Here is a 23,475-nt window from a genome sequence, read left to right on the forward strand (position 1 = left end):
TAGTACAACAAGGTGTGGGGGGAGCGGCGCGCCGGCCGCTCAGTGGGCGTAGAAGGAGCCGAAGGGCGTGCGCGTGTAGCCGTCCTTGGACTTGGGGTGGTGCGGGTTGAAGGAGCCGCCGCGCTTGCTGTGCGGGTTGGGCCGCTGCGGCACGCCGCCGTGGTTGAGCGGGTGCCCGCGGAACGGCGGCTGCGGCACCAGCTCCAGCCGCACGTTGCGGTCTTTGCGCCACGTCGCGACGCCCAGCGTCTCGGGCTGCAGCAGCACGTCGCACTTCTCGGGGAAGAGCTCGCGCGCGTGGTCGTAGTTGGCGCTGAGCGCCAGGTCCAGCGAGTCGCGCGGCACCCCGATCTGCCGGAAGCGGCGCATCTGCCGCACGCTGCTCAGCGTCTGGTGCGCCGTCAGCCGCGCGCCCACCGCCTCTGCAACGCCCAACTCCACTGTACGATACCGTACTAGCTGACTACATTACGAGCGGGTATCGTAAAGTACTAATTAACACCCGGGGCTAGATAATGGTAAGCCACATACTCACGAGGAGAACACGGCACGTGCCATAACCCGATTTCCCAGAAATGCCCGAAAGAACAAACACCATATCCATGTAATTATATAGCTCTGGCAATACCGGCCATGACCTTCTTCTTCTGTACGGATGCACACATGTTCGCCGAAGTCATACGGGACTTGGTAAGAATGTCTTCCACGAGTAATGAGTGTGTTAGGGTGGGACACTACGAATGTAGTGTGTGGACGTACAAGGTGGGAATCTGCGTCTAGCGGGAGGCGTGCGAGAGAGAGTCCCTGCAGTCGCGCTATCCTCTGTGCCCTCGGTGGCTCAGATGGATGGAGCGTCTGCCTTGTAAGCAGGAGATCCCGGCTTCGAGTCCCTGTCGGGGCACACATTTTCACCTGTCCCCGTTGATATATATCAAGTCCCGTTAGCAGCTGAAGATATTAATACATTTCTAATTTCGTTCTAGACGGCTGCAGGCCATCAATGGTGTCTGTTCTTTCGGACATGTCCGAAAGAACAGACACCATGTCCACGTAAGCATAAGGTTATCTATAGTACGCATAGCAACCTGGATAAACAAGATCTCTACAAGGAGAACAAACATTCACGTATGCCGTTTTTAAACCTATGAAAACGAATTTTTCTCTGATTTTTTCCAAAATCTATCGTACAGTGAAAACGTGGTCTATACAAATACAAATTTTATTAGCAGCAGATCCGTTCACCTGGCTGACACTGTGTGAGACTTCTAGGTTAACGCGGCTCACCTGGGATGGTGGGCAGCGAGTCCGGGTGGACCCTCCGGGGCGGCGCCGGCACCCACACGCCCTCGGTGCCCATGTCGGGCAGCACGCGCCGGTTACGCACCTCGCGCGACGGCCACTTCGCCATCGCCTCTATGTCTGCACAACACAACATGACAGTCGATCCATTAGTCACTTTCCTGCCAGGAGACTGTCCTGAAGACACTAAAAAACTCTCTGGGAAAAATTGTAGTCTCCTGGTATATCTAGGCTGTGTGAGTCACTTCATCCTACACAGGGGTTTGAGTATTATAGGTACAAACAAAAGGGACGAGTAGACAACAATGAAAAAAGCAAATAATGCTAATAAACATAGATCCGGAAATCAGTGGTTTCCATGATACAAAGAATGCACAAGTGCAGTCATGCCCAAGCTAATCGGCTGTCTGGACGCACTTCCCTATGGTGAAACGGTACTGATGTAAACTCATGCTCATAAATTAAAAATGCAGAATGTGGTGCCACACGACGTGGTACTACACAAAACTGCCGCTGATAGCATAGGCACATAGGGAACACACGCGACACACATCTGTAAGTCCACAGTATTGGTGATAAGTCGAAAAAACCGTCCCAAAACACATGTGCTACAAAAAGCCACTGTTTCCTGCACATGTACCCCGACATCAATATGGGATATAGTCACCATGCACACGTACACAGGCCGCACAGCGGGTTGCCATACTCTGGATCAGGTGGTCGAGCCAGCCGCTGCTGCGGTATAGCCTCCCATTCTTGCACCAGTGCCTGTCGGAGCCGTCTTAGGGGTTTGAAGACGTGCAGGGATACGTCGACCGACAGCATCCCAGACGTGCTCGCTGCGGTTTAGGTCCGTAGAACAGGCAGGCCACTCCATTCGCCTGATATCTTCTGTTTCAAGGTACTCCTCCACGATGGCAGCTCGGTGGGGCCGTGCATTATCATCCATCAGGAGGAAGGTGGGACCCACTGCACCCCTGAAAAGGCAGACATACTGGTGCAAAATGACGTCCCGATACACCTGACCTGTTACAGTTCCTCTGTCAAAGACATGCAGGGGTGTTCGTGCACCAATCATAATCCCACCCCCTCACCATCAGACCACGACCTCCATACAGGTCCCTTTCAAGGACACTGAGGGGTTGGTATCTCGTTCCTGGTTCACTCCAGATGAAAACCCAGCGAGAATCACTGTTCAGACTAAACCTGGACTCGTCCGTGAACATAACCTGGGACCACTGTTCCAATGACCATGTACTGTGTTCTTGACACCAAGCTTTACGGGCTCTCCTGTGACCAGGGGTCAGTGGAAAGCACGTTGCAGGTCTCTGGGCGAATAAACCATGTCTGTTCAGTCGCCTGTAGACTGTGTGTCTGGAGACAGCTGTTACAGTGGCTGCGGTAAGTTCCCGAGCAAGGCTACCTGCAGTACTCCGTCGCCGTCTGCGGGCACTGATGGTGAGATATCGGTCTTCTTGTGGTGTTGTACACTGTGGACGTCCCGTACTGTAGCGCCTGGACACGTTTCCTGTCTGCTCGAATCGTTGCCATTATCTTGAGATCACACTTTGTGGTATACGGAGGGCCCGTGCTACGACCTGTTGTGTCTGACCAGCCTCCAGTCGCCCTAGTATTCTACTCCTCATAATGTCATCAATATGTGTTCTTTGAGCCATTTTCAACACAGTCACGATTAGCACGCCTGAAAACGTCTGCACACTTACTCGCTGCACCGTACTCTAACATGCACCAACACACCTCTGCGTATGTGGACTACTGCCAGCGCCACCATTCGACGACCGCAGGTCAAATGCACAGCATGGTCATACCCCGAAGTTATTTAAACCTGCAAATCGACCACCAGAGCGTTGTTTCACCATGTATCAGCATTATCATTAAATTATGAGCATGAGTGTATTACATCCTTGACAGTGCACACTTTCATGTGCCTATTCGAGAATATGAGTACGTAGCATGAATCCTAGATAGTAAATCTATCGGTCGTGGCTCGCAAAAACCATGGCCTCCCAGGTCCTGTTAGATTTTTTGTGTTGTGTATAAAAAACCTTTGGAGCATTCCAATCCTGTTTACAGTGTCGATTAACTACGGCAATGGATGGTTGTCAATGCATTCAGAACATGCCTGGGATTATTGAACGTGTACAGGCATCTATGATGACAGGAGTTGAAGGCTGCTTTCACATGAACAGCGGCCATGTGGGGTGCTTGTTCTAATGTGTTTGTCCTCAACTATGTGGTTTCAATTTGGATCCCCGGGGACTATTTTATAATGTGTTCATATTCTCTGAAATGCGAAGATCCTTTGTGGACTGACTCGTCTCATTTTTATTATATTTCTTTCGTTCAACTTTTGTACCTGAGACTTTTTCGATTAAACACATCGTTTCCGATTATGAGCAGCCCCAGTGATTGTAACAATTAAGTTCTCGCTTCCCATTTTCCCATTTTAAAATCCTCCACAGTGGTAGCAGCAACATTTGAAAGTTTCTGCAGCTGCGTGTCTGGGTCGCGTAATGAGCTGAAGAAGGAACAGGCGAGTTGCCATGACTGCAGGCTAGTTTCCAGGGGAGGAGGCGGGGTCGAGCGGGCAGCGTCATTCCCTTTTCTAAGAAAAATGACGCCAAGGGTCAGTGGGCCACAAGTAGGGCAGGTTACGCGCCATCTCTTTTTTTTTTTTTTTTTTTTTTTTTTTTTTTTTTTTTTTAAAGACAGGCGTTGGACTGCCAGCAGTCGCGAACTTCTTCTCCACCTTAAAATGTCGGTATGGTCAGCTGTGCTGAAAAATGGGCGTTTTTTACAAGCCAAATCTATTCGGTCAGAGCACCGTTCTATAGAATTTTGTTTGCTGTGGATGACAGCAGCTGGGTGACTCGTCTTTTTTCGTTGGAAGAGAATTGCAATGACCAAAATAAATTGTGGCATATTGCTATATTATCTGGACAGGAAACTAAATTTTTTTCCGTCAGTTACAGTCATAAAAAAACTAAAGAAGGTAAAAGTATTTCCATTTGATAAATACAAACAAAATAATACAAAAGATTCCACTGCAAACGCTACAGTTTCTTCTTACTGTCATCTTGCATAATACATTTTCTATGAGCCAGCTAGGCCTTCCTCTATTTGGAGATACTTTTGAACGCAGTCTGGCATACTCCTTCCCAAATTGTCCAGCAAAGTCAATGGGATATTGTCCCATACCTTCATAGCGGCCTCTATGATGAAGGTGGGACAGGCAGATTGCGAACCGCTCGTCTTAGTGTGACCCACGCATTCTCAGTGCAGTTGAGGTCTGGAGAATATTGAGGCCATTCCATCCGACTGATTCTAAGCTCCGCTAGGAAGGCCTTCACAAAAAAAATGGTTCAAATGGCTCTGAGCACTATGGGACTTAACATCTGAGGTCATTAGTCCCCTAGAACTTAGACCTACTTAACCTAAGTAACCTAAGGACAGCACACACATCCATGCCCGAGGCAGGATTCGAACCTGCGACCGGAGCGGTCGCGCGGTTCCAGACTGTAGCGCCTAGAACCGCTCGGCCACCCCGGCCGGCAAGGCCTTCACAAGATTGTGCCGATGAGGGCGTACATTGTCGCCCATCATCGTGGATCCTGCTCCATCATCCTCTCAAATACTGGGACAAGGGTGACGGCCTACCACATAGTTAGGGTGTAAACTTTGTCCTCATTGCTTTCATACATGAGTATCAGTAATGTCATAGTGGATACTGACATGGGTCTCATCTGAAAAGAGCGCTGTGTCCCACTGCTACCTAGACCACAATGAGTGGTTTAGTGCCCATGCGGCATGAACCCTTCTCCAAACCCAATTAAAGAGAGTAGCCTTAAGAGTTCTTCTGGCACGTAATCCCTGCTGCTGTAGCCAATTTCGTATCGTCTGTGTTAACACCTGCACTCCTTTAGCTTTTTGGAACTGCCGCAGAAAACGTGTAGTACAGTGTTGAGAGTGTAGGATAGTTTCTGCTTGCTGTTTTACGCAGTTGTAGATCCTGCTCATCTACTGCTTTTCTACTGCACCCACTACTGTGACGGTCATCAGCTGACCCTGTCCTTAGAAACTTGCTCCAGATTTTAGGGACACACAGTGATATTTCACGCGGCGTCCAGCCGTCTCATTCCCTACACCATTAGAGTGACTATACGGAGCCATTGATCATACGTTGTTGTTGTCCGAAACATGTTGCAGCAACACAACTCTCGAAATGACACACAATACAAGTAACGGACAGTTTACAGCGAACACGGCTACCATAGACTGTACTTACTGCCCCTTCCCGGTAGAAACATGGACTGTCTCAGCTAGGATTACGTTAAAAAAAACATGGATTGTTTCAGCTAGGATTACGTTAAAACAAACCGATGTACCGATATGTTAACGTATTTCTGGGTCACAGCGCTCGATATTAAAGTTCCAGCAATATGTACTGCAGTTGAGTTCGTTTTAGGCTCTGCTTTCTCCCTTTGTGGAGGCGAGTTGCTATCAGCCAGACGCCTTCTCCACATATGGTGGATAGCCTCTCATGTCACAGAAAACTCGGGAAAGAACTCTGTTGGCTGTGTCGCTTCCCGTCCCCTTTCCTTTCAAATTTATAGACCCCAATACCAGCTAACCCTCTCTCCTTGTCCCCCACAACCACCCCTGTCTCATCACCACCCCTTACTAGTCCTCTGTCCTCATCACCACCACTCTCCTATCTCCCTCCATACTCACCTATCTTTTCATCAACAATCTACGATCCCAGGACAGGTTCTTATCCAGTTTTAGCGAAGGTGTACAGTGCTCCGTTTCTAATGGTCAGTCTGTCTTTCGTCGTGTTCAGTGTTTCTCAACGATTTTTCCTAGCTGAAACAATCCATGTTTTTTTAACGTAATCCTAGCTGAGACAGTCCATGTTTCTTGGCGTTGGGTTGTTTAGTGGAAGATACCAAACAACGAGGTCATCGGTGTCATCGGATTAGGGAAGGATAGGGAAGAAAGTCGACCGTGCCCTTTCACAGGAACCATGCCGGCATTTGCCTGGAGCGATTTAGGGAAATCACGGAAAACCTAAATCAGGATGGCCGGACGCGGGATTGAACCATTGTCCTCCCGAATGCGAGTCCAGTGTGCTAACCACTGCAACACCTCGTCCGGTTCGGGCTCTTGAAGTGTTTCTCAACTGTGCTCACTATCCACATTACATTCACCCGTTAACATCACCTTTAAAAAAAATTTAAATTCATGATAAATATGTCTCCTTGTTTTGTGTTTACCGTCTAAGTTAGGGAATAGTATCTACACTACTGGCCATTAAAATTGCTACACCAAGAAGAAATGCAGATGATAAACGGGTATTCATTGGACAAATATATTATACTAGAACTGACATGTGATTACATTTTCACGCAACTAGGGTGCATAGATCCTGAGAAATCAGTACCCAGAACAACCACCTCTGGCCGCAATAACGGCCTTGATACGCCTGGGCATTGAGTCAAACAGAGCTTGGATGGCGTGTGCAGGTACAGCTGCCCATGCAGCTTCAACACGATACCATAGTTCATCAAGAGTAGTGACTGGCGTATTGTGACGAGCCTGTTGCTCAGACACCATTGACCAGACGTTTTCAGTTTGTGAGAGATCTGGAGAATGTACTGGCCAGGGCAGCACTAGAACATGTTCTGTATTCAGAAACGGCCGTACAGGACCTGCAACATGCGCCCATGCATTATCCTGCTGAAATGTAGGGTTGCGCAGGGACCGAATGAAGGGCAGAGCCACGGGTCGTAACACATCTGAAATGTAATGTCCACTGTTCAAAATGCCGTCAATGCGAACAAGAGGTGACCGAGAAGAGTAACCAATGGCACCCCAAACCATCACGCCGGGTGATACGCCAGTATGACGATGACGAATACACGCTTCCAATGTGCGTTCACTTCGATGTCGCCAAACACGGATGCGACCATCATGATACTGTAAACAGAACCTGGATTCATCCGAAAAAATGACGTTTTACAATTCGTGCAACCAGGTTCGTCGTTGAGTACACCATCGCAGGCGCTCCTGTCTGTGATGCAGTGTCAAGGGTAACTGCAGCCATGGTGTTCGAGCTGATAGTCCACGCTGCTGCAAACGTCGTCGAACTGTTCGTGCACATGGTTGTTGTCTTGCAAACGTCCCCATCTGTTGACTCAGGCATCGAGACGTGGCTGCACGATCCGTTACAGCCATGCGGATAAGATGCCTGTGATCTCGACTGCTAGTGATACGATGCCGTTGGGATCCAGCAAGGCGTTCCGTATTACCCTCCTGAACCCACCGATTCCATATTCTGCTAAAAGTCATTGGATCTCGACTAAGGCGAGCAGCAATGTCGCGATACGATAAACTGCAATTGCCATAGGCTACAAACCGACCTTTATCAAAGTCGGAAACGTGATGGTACGCATTTCCCCTCCTTACACGAGGCATCACAATAACGTTTCACCAGGCTATGCCGGTCAACTGCTGTTTGTGTATGAGAAATCGGTTGGAAACTTTCCTCGTGTCAGCACGTTGTAGGTTTCGCCACCGGCCCAACGTTGTATGAATGCTCTGAAAAGATAATCATTTGCATAGCACAGCATCTTCTTCCTGTCTGTTAAATTTCGCGTCTGTAGCACGTCATGTAGCACGTCATGTAGCAATTTTAATGGCCAGTAGTTTACTAGCTGAAGAGCGGGTTGATTGTAACACTGCCAGCCCCACGCCCCCATCCCATACCCGGTCACATGGGACGAGGGGGGGATGAAATAACGATAAAGGGGAAAAAAATCTGATGGCTGTCCTGTAAAGCCCGCAGCTCGGTAGCGTTCTCGCTTCCCGTGCCCGGGTTCCCGGGTTCGATTCCCGGCGGGGTCAGGGATTTTCTCTGCCTCGTGATGGCTGGGTGTTGTGTGATGTCCTTAGGTTAGTTAGGTTTAAGTAGTTCTAAGTTCTAGGGGACTGATGACCATAAATGTTAAGTCCCATAGTGCTCAGAGCCATTTGTTTGTCCTGTAAAAGTACCAGAGAGTGGAAGATAGCAGGCCACTTTCTAATAAATCCAGACGTGGGAGAACACCGGATTGGCTTAAGTAAAAATATATTTTAAGAGTGGGAATTCTGTGCTAAGCTTTTGTTCATGGAAAGACACGCCATTGGCTGGTTGGTAAAACATTTTCGAGGAGGATAGTTTGGCAGTATTGTTATGAATATTGTAGTTGGCTAGGGCTTAACTAAGTCTTGCTGTTGGCGAAGGGTAGTTTAGGTGGATTTCAGGGAGTGGAGAGAGGAGACAGCACTGAAAGGGCACTCCGGTTCGACTACTCTGGAGGAGCGCCCGGGACACCTCTGCGAGAACACGCTGATTTCCCAGCTCCTTTTGTGATTCTTGTTGGAGAAACGGCTGCTTCTGAGGAAGAAGACGGTACTCAGGGGCCAATCTGTCGGCAATTGTCCATGACTATTCCCTTCTTCCCTAATTCCCGCGGTCTTTGCCTAGTGAGTCAATTATTAGTTTACTTACTCATTACCTATAAGGAGGAGGAGGAGATTAGCGTTTAACGTCCCGACGACAAGGAGGTCATTAGAGACGGAGCACAAGCTCGGATAAGGGAAGGATGGGGAAGGAAATCGGCCGTGCCCTTTCAAAGGAACCATCCCGTCATTTGCCTGAAACATTTAGGGCAATCACGGAAAACCTGAACCAGGATGGCCGGAGACGGGTTTGAACCGTCGTCCTCCCGAATGCGACTCCAGAGTGCTAACCACTGTGCCACCTCGCTCGGTCACCTATAAGGGTTCGTAGCTTTATTTGCTCTGCGTACTACAACTCTTGATTTTTGTCTGAACACTGGTGTCAGGTATTTGACACAGAGACTCTGTTACGTAAGTAAACTGGAGCCAGTTTGTACCGATATTTTATTTCAGTAGTTTGACGAACCACCTCTTCTTGACATTACCGATGCTTCTTGAAAGAATCAACACTCAGGAGTTATTTGTCAGTGCCACCTTTTTCATCATCTTATTCTGTCCGGTGACAGTTCTGATTATCACATCTGAGACCGTGGCGAGTGAACTGCCTCTCGGAAGGTCCAACCGATGCAGATCACCGTGGCTGCAGGAAGGCATGTCCAGCTCGGTTGTGTCTTTCAGCTCAGTCGTAACACGTCGTATCGGTGAAACTGTTGACTTCCAGACCTATTTTATCACGATTATTCGCTTGTTTCATTGTCTTGTACTCTCGCCTTTCGTTTGTACCTCTAATAGTGAGATCTCTAATAGTGGGACAGTTGCGTACAGGCAATATGACTTACTTAATAAGAAAGTACGGAAATGGACACTCAACAGTAGGGGGACAGAATTTGATGATGAAGAAGGAAAAAGAAGCTAGATAGAGATGGAAGGGGTCTGTGGAAGACTTGTACGCACAGGGTGTAAAAAAGTTACATATACAAATTTGTAGAGTTATTAGAAGGAAGTTACATGACACAAATGTTTCCTCCGTGGGGATTCTTAAAGGGTCTGACGCTGGACTGTCCTGCTTGAAACACCTGGTTGTTTTGAGCGTGTTAGGCAATCATTAGCTCACAAATGCCAATCGTGCATTACATCAGTTACTTAGTGAGTAGTATGTTGTACAGATCATTTGAACGACTATTTTATCGAAATGATGTGGAACAGGTCAGATTAAACAACCTTTTTTTTTTGCTCGCTGCTATCAGCATTTTTTCTATTTTTTCCTAAATGACTGGTTTCGGGTAGTGTTGACCATCGTATCTCGCAGTTCCAGAGTAACCAGTTTTAACGGAAGTATCAGTTCACTGCATATAGTCTTTTTTATCTCCTCTAAACTGCCCAAAATTTGTATACGTAGTTTCTCAACGCCCTGCAGAGCAAGGAAAAAACCAGGTCTAAATACTGAAATGGAAAATGAGATACAAGGAGAGAAAAGAGGAACTTGAGAGCTGACCTTTAAAGTAGAAAAAGCGATGGAGGAAATATTGCTGGACTGGATGGTCGTCGTAAATAATTATTTCAGAGTATTGTTGAAAAGGCACAGCAAAACTGACAGCTTCGAGCAGTGCGATAAGCGAAACTTGTACAGGGCCAGAAGAGTTTGTCAAGGTACTGATGGTTTCAATCGCCAAATACCAGGAAATGCATAGAACACATGGCAATTGAGTATACTCTTTCTTGCTGCCAAACTTCTGTTGAGCATACTGAAACGCAAATTGGTACATACAGGGTCTTTCACAACTGTATGTTACACACTTCTAGGGGCTGTATACGATACTTAGTAGTTCAAGTTTTACAGAGAAACCCATGTTCGGAAAAGTCATCCAACGACACTACAGATCGTCGAAGTTACAGTCGCCAGCGCCTTTAAATGTGTGTATGCCTACCTGAGAAGATGTGAGCACTTGATCATATTCGCTACTGTGAAACATTGCTCCTCCATTGAACAAGTACTCATAGCTCTTAAGGTATATATTTTAGAGACCATGTTCACTGTACAAAATGGTTCAAATGGCTCTGAGCACTATGGGACTTAACTTCTGAGGTCATCAGTCCCCTAGAACTCAGAGCTACTTAAACCTAACTAACCTAAGGACATCACACACATCCATGCCCGAGGCAGGATTCGAACCGGCGACCGTAGCGGTCGCGCGGTTCCAGACTGTAGCGCCTAGAACGGCTCAGCCACCCCCGCCGGCGTTTACTGTACTTTTTTTTCTTATCTTGTTCCATTGTATTGTATTGTGTTGTATGTTAACCGGGGGCCTAGAAACGAAGGAGAGGCTGCAGTGGTCCACATCCCCACGACGACTACCGCAGTCCACTTCACCCCTCCGCCGCCCCACACCGAACCACTCTTTCAGGTTTACTGTGCGGTTCGGTCCCCGGTGAACCCCACATGGAACGTCTCACACCAGACGAGTGTAAGCCCTCTGTTTGCGTGGTAGAATAATTGTGGTGTACACATACGTGGAGAACTTGTTTGCGCAGCAATCGCCGACATAGTGTAACTGAGGCGTAATAAGGGGAACCAGCCTGCATTCGCCGAGACAGATGGAAAACCGCCTAAAACCATCCACAGACTGCCCAGTTCAGCGGACCTCGATGCAAGTCCACAGGGCGGATTCGTGCCGGGGACCAGGCGCTCCTTCCCAACCCGAAAAGCCGTGCGTTAGACCGCACGCCTAACTGAGTGGGCTATCTTCATCCATACTATCAACTCTGAAAGTCGCATACCCGATATTCTTGGCAACAAACAGCGCCGGTACATCTACTCCATTGTCAGAGGATTCAGAATGATTTTCCCCTGTAACTTTCGACTCATTACTTCAGACTGATACATTTATCCGACTCCATAATCCCTGAAAGTCTGTAACATCATCACGGAGTCACCCTATGTGTACATACATTTACAGACACCGACGCCCATAACTTTGACTGTCTGTAGCGTCGTTGGATGATGGTTCCGGACATGGGTTCCTATGTAAAACTTGATCTACTAACAAGGGAACCTCCCCATCGCACCCCCCTCAGATTTAGCTATAAGTTGGCATAGTGGATAGGCCTTGAAAAACTGAACACAGATCAATCGAGAAAACAGGAAGAAGTTGTGTGGAACTATGAAAAAAATAAGCAAAATAAGCAACTGAGTAATCCATGTGCAACATAAGTAACATCAAGGAACACGCGAACTCAGCTGCGCCGTGGTCCCGTGGTTAGCGTGAGCAGTTGCGGTACGCGAGGTCCCTGGTTCAAATCTTCCCTCGAGTGAAAAATTTTTTTTCTTTATTTTCGCAAAGTTATGATCTGTCCGTTCGTTCATTGACGTCTCTGTTCACTGTAGTAAGTTTAGTGTATGTGTTTTGTGACAGCACCGCAAAACCGCGCGATTAGTAGACGAAAGGACGTGCCTCTCCAATGCGAACCGAAAAGATTTGATCGCAAGGTCATAGGTCAACCGATTCCTCCACAGGAAAACACGTCTGATATATTCTATACAACACTGGTGACGGCATGTGCGTCACATGACAAGAATATGTTGTCGACCCACCTAACTTGTACACTGTGCGAATGGGTAAAAAGATTTTTCTACCTTGCCCGATTTAGGTTTTCTTATGGATGTGATAATCATAAATAAAATAAAATAAATTTAACACTTCCCGCGATGGAAGACTTGAACTAATGACCTCTAGTTCCGCAACCTCTCACGCTAACCACGAGACTACGGCTCACCTGAGCTTATGTTATCATTGATGTTGGCTATCTTGCACATGGACTACTCAGTTTGTATATTTTGCTTATTTTTTTCATAGTTCCACACAACTTCTTCCTGTTTTCTCGATTGATCTATGTTCAGTTTTTCAAGGCCTAACCACTGTGCCAGCTGATAACTAAATATGAGGGGGGTGCGATGGGGAGGTTCCGTTGTAAGTACCCTCTACAACCTGTAGGAGTGTGTAACATAAATTGTGAAACACCCTGTATACTGGAAGAGAATGTAGGAGAAGAGCAATGTGGTTTCAGAAAAAGGGCAATTATAAGAGATGCTGTGGAACTAATTAGAATGATTGATATTCCTACAGCTCTTTCCTTTTTCTCCAAGGGTTTCTTTAATTTTCCTACAGGAAGCACCTATGTGTTATATGAATGCGAGGTATCTGTTCTTTCGAACGTGTCTGAAAGAATAGGCACTTCGCATTCATATAATTGATCTGCCTAGATAGGCTACGCATGCACCTTCTTCTGAGCGGATGCACAAGTACGTCCGACCTGCTGCGGGAATTTCAGTGTAGCGAGTGTGGAGGAAGTGGATAGGGACTGCAGATAGGTGGCGCTCGGTGGGAATGTGGGTCGGCGGTGAGGCATGCAGAGATAGTCAGCGCAGTTCCTATAAACACTGTGTCCCGGGTGGCGCAGTGGTCAACGCCCCTGCCTACTAACCACTATACAGTAGGTTTGAATCCCGGGCCGGCGCACATTTTTACTCGTCGCCACTGATTCCGAGTAATTTTCCGATGCAGGTGACATCAGTAATCCCTTTCCTTTCATATCACGCCACTCCACCTCCAATTTACATACAAAGCACGTATGTGTCTCATAATTGTGCATGCTTTTCTCCTCTAGCCATTACTGCCTTGCACTTTGCACTTTCTGTCAGACTTAGTCCTTAGGTGAAATAAGTATTGTTAGAATAAAACTAAAAAAGCCTTTCTAGAAAAGGTAAGGAGCTGATCCTTATCAAGAGTTCTCTGTCTATGTTCAGGCAAACCATCCCTTCGTCCAAAACAATATTGTAGAACTCAAGCGACGCCATACAGCAGTAATCAGCGTTTCTTTCTTATGGTACATAAAACGAAAAGTATCGTAGGTATCAGGCTCAAAATAAAGGTCAGAACGTAGGTGGAGAAACAAATGGATAAAAAAAATTGTAGTCAATGTGCCGATTTTGGGCACGATTGTGTGCCGGCCGCAAGTGTTAAGGTCGATATTGGCCTCGCCAGAGATACCGGGGCGTCGAGTTGACACCGAGTGGCCCTCTGGCGACGAGGAGAGGAGGGTTGGGGCGTACCGAGTGAGGAAGACAGAACGGCGGAGTGTTGGGGTCCGTATGGCCCGAATTGTGAATTAATAATTTTGGTACTCTGTCGAAGTGAACTGGTGGTGAAACCGAGACGCTTGGGAATTCAACGCTGCTGTGCAACGATAAGCCGCGGCGAGCTGTGGCCGATGTCGTTTGTGGGTGTTTTGCCACGGCAGATAAACAAGACATCGTGGGCCCTTCCTGCACACGCTGTGCTGTAGCATATTCGCTCACAATAAGGATGTCATGATAATGGAGAAGAAAGCAGTGGAATACGGTACGTGTATCAATCTTCAGTGACTTCTGCGGTGTTAGTTTACTTAACTGTGTGAAGATTGAGCAGTAACTGTCACTTTTCAATGATATTTACGATTGTGTAAAAGTGTGGCCAATGCCGGATGGGCGTTGTCATAAAGTCATTATACGTCTTATTTGTGAACATGTTGTTGTTCTTGTTGTTGTTGTTGTTGTGGTCTTCAGTCCTGAGACTGGTTTGATGCAGCTCTCCATGCTACTCTGTCCTGTGCAAGCTTCATCTCCCAGTACCTACTGCAACATACATCCTTTTGAATCTGCTTAGTGTATTCATCTCTTGGTCTTCTTCTACGATTTTTACCCTCCACGCTGCCCTCCAATACTAAATTGGTGATCCCTTGATGCCTCATAACATGTCCTACCAACCGATCCCTTCTTCTAGTCAGGTTGTGCCAAAAACTTCTCTTCTCCCCAATTCTATTCAATACCTCCTCATTAGTTATGTGATCTACCCATATAATCTTCAGCATTCTTCTGTAGCACCAAGTTTCGAAAGCTTCTATTCTCTTCTTGTCCAAACTATTTATCATCCATGTTTCACTTCCATACATGGCTACACTCCATACAAATACTTTCAGAAATGACTTCCTGACACTTAAACCTATATTCGATGTTAACAAATTTCTCTTCTTCAGAAACCCTTTCCTTGCCATTCCCAGTCAACATTTTATATCCTCTCTACTTCGACCATCATCAGTTATTTTGCTCCCCAAATAGCAAAACTCCTTCACTACTTTAAGTGTCTCATTTCCTAATCTAATTCCCTCACCATCACCCGACTTAATTCGACTACATCCCATTGTCCTCGTTTTGCTTTTGTTGATGTTCATCTTATATCCCCCTTTCAAGACACTATCCATTCCGTTCAACTGCTCTTCCAAGTCCTTTGCTGTCTCTGACAGAATTACAATGTCATCAGCAAACCTCAAAGTTTTTATTACTTCTCCATGGATTTTAATACCTAATTTGTGAACATAATTTTCTGTTATCAGGATTACTCATTGGACATATTTGAAATTGTCAGTTCTGCGCTGTAGTTCAGCGGGTTATAAATAATGGAATTTGACAGATATGCTAACTGTGATTTTTGGATATGTTTTTATATCTGCGTGAAAAATGAAAATGAATTCTGAAGTTTCTAAGGTACCTTTCTACCATTACGAGTCTACAAGTTTTTATTTGCAAGTGATGTTGTTTGCTACTGTTACTGGTTGGGAATTTATTACCTAATTCACAGTTTTTTTACCAACCTTTCTGTGATGTGTTTTAAGACTTGTTTGTCAGTGAACTATTATTAATAAATTACGTAAATCAGTAATGTTGTGTAAGCAGTTATTGAAGGAACCCATCTCCATTAGCCAATGGACCATGGCCAGTTGGGAACGGGCATTGATGTAACATTAGGGGACTAGAGGCTATTTGTTGAGTTGTGGCAACGCTAATCCTGTTGTTTGTTGTTCTTGTTGAAGTGTCTAGTCACTCCTAAATTAAAATAAGTAGGGTCAGATGGTGAGATGGGAGGAGGGGGAGGGGGGAATATTGTTTGCGAGGCTATATTCCAATATAGCTGTCCTTTTCGCAAGCCTCCATCTTGGATGCAACCTGTAATTTTCATGTTGGAACGGGGCTATGTAATGAATCACACAGATAAAGAACTACACAAGAAAAAATTGTGTGTTTCGTATGAGCGTAGCTTCATTCATACTCGAGTTATGACTAACGTTTCTTCCTGAAAGGTGATGACGTTGATACAAACTGAAAGCATTAAGATTGTCTTGGGATCGCGAGAGAGGAACACGGGTGTTGTTAAGGATTTCAACCAACGTCACCCTGACAGACCTCCAAATACCCACAGAGCGAAATTCCGTGAAACCGGCTCTGTAGCAGGAAAACCAAAAGCTGGACGATCGTAAATGGCTACACCAGTAATGCAAGGACAGCTCCGAGCCAGACGCCTTATAGCGTGCATCCCACCGACACTAAACCACCGACATCTGCGACTTCTGTGCTGTCAAGCGAGAGCCCTTTGAAGGACAGGGCGGTCTGTTGTGTTTCGTGATGAAAGCAGTTTCTGCCTCGGTGCCAGTGATGGCCGCATATTGCTTAGGAGGGTGGCAGCTGAGGACCTGCGAACAACCTGTCTGCGTGCTAGACGCACTGGACCTACTCCTGGAGTTATAGTCCGGGGTTCGATTTCGTCTGACAGCAGGAACACTATCGTGGTTATCCCACGCACAGTGTCTACAATTTGTGTGTCAGTCTGGTGATTCGATCTGCCGTGCTGCCATTCGTGAATAACACTGCAGGAGATGTTTTGCAACAGGGTAACATCTACATCTACATCTATACTCCGCGAGCCACCTTACGGTGTGTGGCGGAGGGTACTTATTGTACCACTATCTGATCCCCCCTTCCCTGTTCCATTCACGATTTGTGCGTGGGAAGAACGACTGCTTGTAAGTCTCCGTATTTGCTCTAATTTCTCGGATCTTTTCGTTGTGATCATTACGCGAGACATATGTGGGCGGTAGTAATATGTTGCCCATCTCTTCCCGGAATGTGCTCTCTCGTAATTTCGATAATAAACCTCTCCGTATTGCGTAACGCCTTTCTTGAAGTGTCCGCCACTGGAGCTTGTTCAGCATCTCCGTAACGCTCTCGCGCTGACTAAATGTCCCCATGACGAATCGCGCTGCTTTTCGCTGGATCATGTCTATCTCTTCTATTAATCCAACCTGGTAAGGGTCCCATACTGATGAGCAATACTCAAGAATCGGACGAACAAGCGTTTTGTAAGCTACTTCTTTCGTCGATGAGTCACATTTTCTTAGAATTCTTCCTATGAATCTCAACCTGGCGCCTGCTTTTCCCACTATTTGTTTTATGTGATCATTCCACTTCAGATCGCTCCGGATAGTAACTCCTAAGTATTTTACGGTCGTTACCGCTTCCAATGATTTACCACCTATGGCATAATCGTACTGGAATGGATTTCTGCCCCTATGTATGCGCATTATATTACATTTATCTACGTTTAGGGAAAGCTGCCAGCTGTCGCACCATGCATTAATCCTCTGCAGGTCCTCCTGGAGTACGTACGAGTCTTCTGATGTTGCTACTTTCTTGTAGACAACCGTGTCATCTGCAAATAGCCTCACGGAGCTACCGATGTGGTCAACTAAGTCATTTATGTAAATTGTAAACAATAAAGGTCCTATCACGCTTCCCTGCGGTACTCCCGAAATGTTGTAACCCAACATGCTCTACAGTGTCGACACGTTGCCTTGGCCTGCTCGAGCACCAGATCTGTCTCCAATCGAGCACACATCGGACGACAACTCCAGCGTCATCCACGAACATCATTAACCGTTCCTGTATTGACCGACCAAGTGCAAAGTGCATGGAACTCCATCCTACGAACTGATTCGGCACCTGCACAACACAATACATGTACGTTTGGACGCTTACATTCAACATTCTGGCCGTTACTTCGGTTATTAATGTACCAGCACTTCACATCTGCAATGGTTTATCTCGCGCTTCCATTAACCTATGAACAGGCAATGTTAATCACTTAAATATGTTATAAATATGTTACATAGACAAATTTATTCCTGAAAGTTCATTACTCTACATTAATTATTTTTTGGTGTCTCAATTTCTTTTTCGTCAGTGTACATTCATGGGCGACAACACAGCGCCCTCCATCTAATGACAGCGTTCGAAAGCTCTGATCGCCTATTCTAACTATACATGGAATTTATTTCGCACGAGGTGCTCATACACCTCACTTTCTGGAACATCCTCATTTGTTCCGAAGTAAGATTTATCCAGTAAGGCGCCTCTACAATCTCTAAAGGTGTGCAACAGGATATAGTTCGGTAACATTCCATTACCCCTGCTCTACTTTCGTTGACATGCAGGGTGAACCAGAACTCGGAATTAGCACATTGTCCGATCCCTCCCGACTCCTTTGGCCCACAGTGTCATATCTGGAATAAACATCATAGTTTACACCCGTTACTAAGACAGCCAAGGCAACATTTAATGACAGGCCGCTTACATCCTTCAAGGTAGCGACCATAACGTAGACATTACGGCCGCAAACATAAAGACACGCGAAATGCTTCACTCATTTAATGAAATCAAACTAGCGGGACAACCACGAGAATTAGGGAGTTTTGGGCGAAACAGACTAAAAGTACGCAGCCACATAATTAAAAAATAACACACACGAATTCCTCCAGAAAAAAAAAAAACAAAAAAGTACAAAAAATACACAGTTAGAATCGAATATTTTACTTGACCATATATCTTAAAGGGAGGCAGCGATACCAAAAAGCCTCCACTTTACAAAAGCTATAATCATTATCGGAAACGTCATATTCGAAAAAACAGCCAATATTCGTAAGAACCAAGGTTAGAAACATGACCACCAGTCGTTTCACTTGCAACAATTTGAGCTGTGCTCTTAGATTTCTGTCTAGTTTCATCCTCGAAAAACACATCACATACGGAAAGAAATAGTCAACTCTTTATAAGGACCAACATTATAAATACGCTGACGGAAAAACATGGCAACAGCAAAAAGTCATTAATGTAAAGTAATGAAATTTCGGAGGCACGTTTGTTCAAATGGTTCAAATGGCTCTGAGCACTATGGGACTTAACAGCTGTGCTCATCAGTCCCCTAGAACTTAGAACTACTTAAACCTAACTAACCTAAGGACATCACACACATCCATGCCCGAGGCAGGATTCGAACCTGCGAGACCACCGCGGCCGGCGGGACACGTTTGTCTAGGTAACATTTCAAGATTACAGGTTAATGTATGCGCGGGATAAACCATTGCAAATGTGAAATGCTGGTACATCAGTAACCGGTGCAACCGTCAGAAAGTTCAGTGCAAGCATGCAAACGGGCATGCACTGTGTTGTTCAGCTGTCAGATGTCTGATTGTGAGATGGCGTTGTATGCCTGTTGCACTTGGTCGATCAATGCAGGGATGATTAATGCTATTTGTGGATGACGTTGGAACTGTCGTCCGTCCCACGTGCTTGAGTAGAGACAGATCTGGTGGCCGAGCAGGCCAAGGCAACATGTCGACACCCTATACAGCATGTTGGGTAACAGCAGCGGTAGGTGAGCGAGCGTTATCCTGTTGGAAAATACCCCCTGGAATGCTGTTCAAAAAAAATTGTTCAAATTGCTCTGAGCACTATGGGACTTAACTTGTGAGGTCATCAGTCACCTAGAACTTAGAACTACTTAACCCTAACTAACCTAAGGACATCACACACAACCAGGCCCGAGGCAGGATTCGAACCTATGACCTTAGCGGTCGCGCGGTTCCAGACTGTAGCGCCTAGAACCGCTTGGCCACCCCGGCCGGCGGAATGCTGTTCATCAATGGCAACACGTCACGTCGAATCACCAGACAGATAGAAATTTGTAGTCAGTGTGCGTGGGGTCATGAGAGTGTTCCTGCTGTCACGCTAAATCGAACCCCAGACCATAATTCCAACTGTAGGCCCAGTATGTCTAACACGCAGACAGGTTAGTTTCACGCCCTCAACTGTCCTCCTTCGGTAATTTCCAAGAATGATTGCCTATCGAAGTCGCGCTGTCCAAACGATACATATGGAACGTGCGATCCTAAATCGATCATGCGACTCTGGTGGCGGGTGTTGTGATCAATTATTTGTGATCGTCATTATTATCTGTTTTCAGTTGTTCCCTTAGTTGCTCTACATTACATACGTAGCTCCGCAAATTATTTGTGGGTTGTTAGGGAAACCCAGACGATTTATGTCAGTGAGTGGGAAGTCTGGTGTTCTTGACGTTTCTTCAGCGGATCTCTCACATGGAAAATCTAATTCCATGGTTATCCAGTGTAAAAAACTGTTCGACTTTTCGTCGCAAATATGGATTACTACCGGACGAGGAAAGAAGGGACTGTGTAGACTGTGGCCGTGCGAAGTGTGTAAAACTTTGTAAGAACAGTTTCGATGCTGAAATGCCGTTTACAATTTCATTGTGGACAGTGCGGAAAACAAACGAGTATCAGGAAGAGTACATGGTTCGACTCTTCCAAGTTGTCCATCCAGACCACCGTAATGAACTTTGACATGAAAGCAACACCGACGACGAGTAAGGTAAGTCGTCTCCTTTGCAATGTTCTTCTTTTGTGGTTGCTGTAGCGAACACCGCAAACATACTCGTAACGCCCGCCACCAGAGTCGCATGATCGATTTAGGATCGCACGTTCGATATGTATCGTTTGGACAGCGCGACTTCTATAGGCAATCATTCTTGGAAATTACCGTCTCCTTCTAACCAACACATCGAGGCAGAACTGGCTTTCATCTGAAAACACAATAGATTTACACCATGACCTCCACTGAAGTGGCGATTGGTGGTGGTTTGGAGTCATTGGAAAGCACGCTACTGAGCATGTGGCTCGGAGCTGTCCTCGAAGTAAGCCATTTCTAACAGTTCGTTGCGTCAGTGTGGTGCCAACTGCTGCTCAAATTGCTGCTGCAGATGAAGCACTACGTGTCAGAGCAATACGCCGAACTCGATGGTCTTCCCTCTCACTAGTTCCACGTGGCCTTCCGGAGCGCGGTCTTCCTGCGACCGTCCATTCTCGTGATCACCGCTGCCAGCAGTCATATTACAGTGGCTACATTCCTGCCGTGCCTTTTTGCAATATCACAGAACGCACATCCAGATAGTCGTAGATCTATTACACGACCTCGTTCAAACTCAGTGACGTATTAAAGGCATTCTTGACTAACATCAACCCTCTACGTCCAGCCTCAAAGCTAACTGACGCTCATGACCATTACAGCGTGTATTTTAAGCAAAGCTGATTTGAATTCTCAAAGTGGAGCTACTACCGCCTCTTTTATGTGACAGACGCGACATCTGAATAGACGTCATATTTCATATGTAGACAGAAGCCTACCAACTTTCGTTTATGTCACACAACTCCTTCTTGGTGCTTCGATTTTTTTTCCCCTCAGTTCTACTCGGTTCTCTAGTAACAATTTAACGTGTGCTCCCAGTTCCTCCCTAAACACACCCTCCTAAACCACAACATATTTGGAATAAACTTCACATTTTACACTAGAAAAAGAGAACCACAGATAACATTTAATAAGATGTCACTTACATGCTTCGTCTGGTAAACTCGTGACGTCACACAAGGATGACACTGATCAAAGCAGACGGGTGGATTCCGACAGTGCGTTTGGCACCAGATCTTCACCGCAAGCTTTCAAAGGTGTTACTGTGGAGCAATCCAAGAAAAAAAGTCTAGTAAGCATGGGCTCTAAAACGCTTCCCTCGAGAGACATGAGCACTTGTTCATCTTCGCTAATGTGCAACACATCTCTGCTAGCCAACAAGTGCTCATAGTTCTTGGGGTACGCATTTTAGAGGCCATGTTTACTAGACTTTTTTTCTGGTTCTGATCCATGCTACACCTCCAAAAGTTTGTCAGTAGAGTTCTGTGTAGCCTTTCTTCAGGGACTGTTCATTCCGTTCAACAGCTCTTACAAATCCTTCCCTGCCTCTGACAGATGTCCTAGTGCACGTGGTGAAGTGGCGCAGGACTGGTTACAGAGAGGGCTAGGTGTGTAGAGGTTGGCTCACCTATCCAGGAGTGGTCGGCGTTCTCCGGCGGCAGGCAGGGCCCCATGGGGGGCGCCTGCACGCCGTGTCCGTCGCCTCCATCGTCGACCTCCATCGCCTCCGCTGCGGGGACGCCGCTGCCACTGGAATTTTGCTGTCTCTCTCACGGGGACTCCGCCGCCACTGGAATTTTGCCGTCTCTCTCGGGACCCGCGCCGCTGCCCAGTAACGCACCTAGTGCTGCTTCCCCGGCGCCATTGTTGCCTCCAGCGCCGAGGATGCCTCACCGCACCATTACAGCCTGGAAAGAAGGCGGCACTGAAAGGCAGACGTAGATCGAGGAGCCCTACTGGACACACGTCACAGCGAACCAGCACACCGCACAAGACATTACTCATCCCCTGGAGACATCTGCATCTACACTCATGCCCATAAATTAAGGATAATTCTGATACAATGTGAAACAACGCTCTGGTGGGCGGTTTGCGAGTTTAAATCATCTCGGGGTATGACCATGCGCTGCATTTGACCTCCGGTCGTCGCACGGTGGCGCTGGCAGCAGTCCACATACGCAGAGGTGTGTTGGTGCATGTCAGAGTACGGCACAGCGAGTAAGTGTGCAGACGTATCCAGACGTGCTAATTGTGACTGTGTGTTGAAAAGGGCTCAAAGAACACATATTGATGACGTTATGAAGGGTAGAATACTAGGGCGACTGGAGGCTGGTCAAATACAGCAGGTCGCAGCACGGGCCCTCTGTGTGCCACAAAGTATGATCTCAAGATTATGGTAACGATTCCAGCAGACAGGAAACGTGTCCAGGCGCTACAATACGGGACGTCCCTAGTGTACAACACCACAGTATGACCGATATCTCACCATCAGTCCCTGCAGACGGCCACTGAGTACTGCAGGAACCTTGCTCGGGACCTTACCGCAGCCACTGGAACAGTCGTCTCCAGTCTACAGACAACTGAACAGACATGGTTTATTCGCTCGGAGACCTGCAAGGTGCATTCCACTGACCCCTGGTCACAGGAGAGCTCGTAAAGCCTGGTGTCAACAACACAGTACATGGTTATTGGAACAGTGGTCCCACGTTATGTTCACGGACGAGTCCAGGTATAGTCTGAACAGTAATTCACGCCGGGTTTTCATCTGGCGTGAACCAGGAACCAGATACCAACCCCCTAATGTACTTGAAAGGGACCTGCATGGATGTAGTATTTTGATGGTGTGGAGTGTGATTATGATTGGTGCACGTACACCCCTGCATGTCTTTGACAGAGGAACTGTAACAGGTCAGGTGTATCGGAACGTCATTTTGCACCGGTATGTCTGCCTTTTCAGGGGTGCAGTGGGTCCCACCTTCCTTCTGATGGATGATAACGCACGGCCCCACCGAGCTGCCATCGTGGAGGAGTACCTTGAAACAGAAGATATCAGGCGAATGGAGTGGCCTGCCTGTTCTCCAGACCTAAACCCCATCGCGCACGTCTGCGATGCTCTCCCTGCACGTCTTCAAACCCCTAGGACACTTCAGGAGCTCCGACAGGCACTGGCAGCTGCTCGACCACCTGAT

The 23,475-nt window shown here is 46.8% G+C and overlaps 1 protein-coding gene across 1 annotated transcript; it reads right to left on the reverse strand.

Moving 5' to 3' along the window:
- Nucleotides 1–39: 39 nt before the first annotated feature.
- On the reverse strand, nt 40–22,008 carry LOC126235560 (uncharacterized). The gene is made up of 3 exons (XM_049944277.1): nt 21,915–22,008; nt 1,285–1,419; nt 40–422 (listed from the first exon to the last, which is right to left on the reverse strand). Exons 1-3 carry the CDS (start codon nt 22,006–22,008, stop codon nt 40–42), a joined length of 612 nt encoding a protein of 203 aa, XP_049800234.1.
- Between the last annotated feature and the right edge of the window lie 1,467 nt (nt 22,009–23,475).

Source organism: Schistocerca nitens, chromosome 2 (assembly GCF_023898315.1).
Source record: "Schistocerca nitens isolate TAMUIC-IGC-003100 chromosome 2, iqSchNite1.1, whole genome shotgun sequence".
Taxonomy (NCBI): domain Eukaryota; kingdom Metazoa; phylum Arthropoda; class Insecta; order Orthoptera; family Acrididae; genus Schistocerca; species Schistocerca nitens.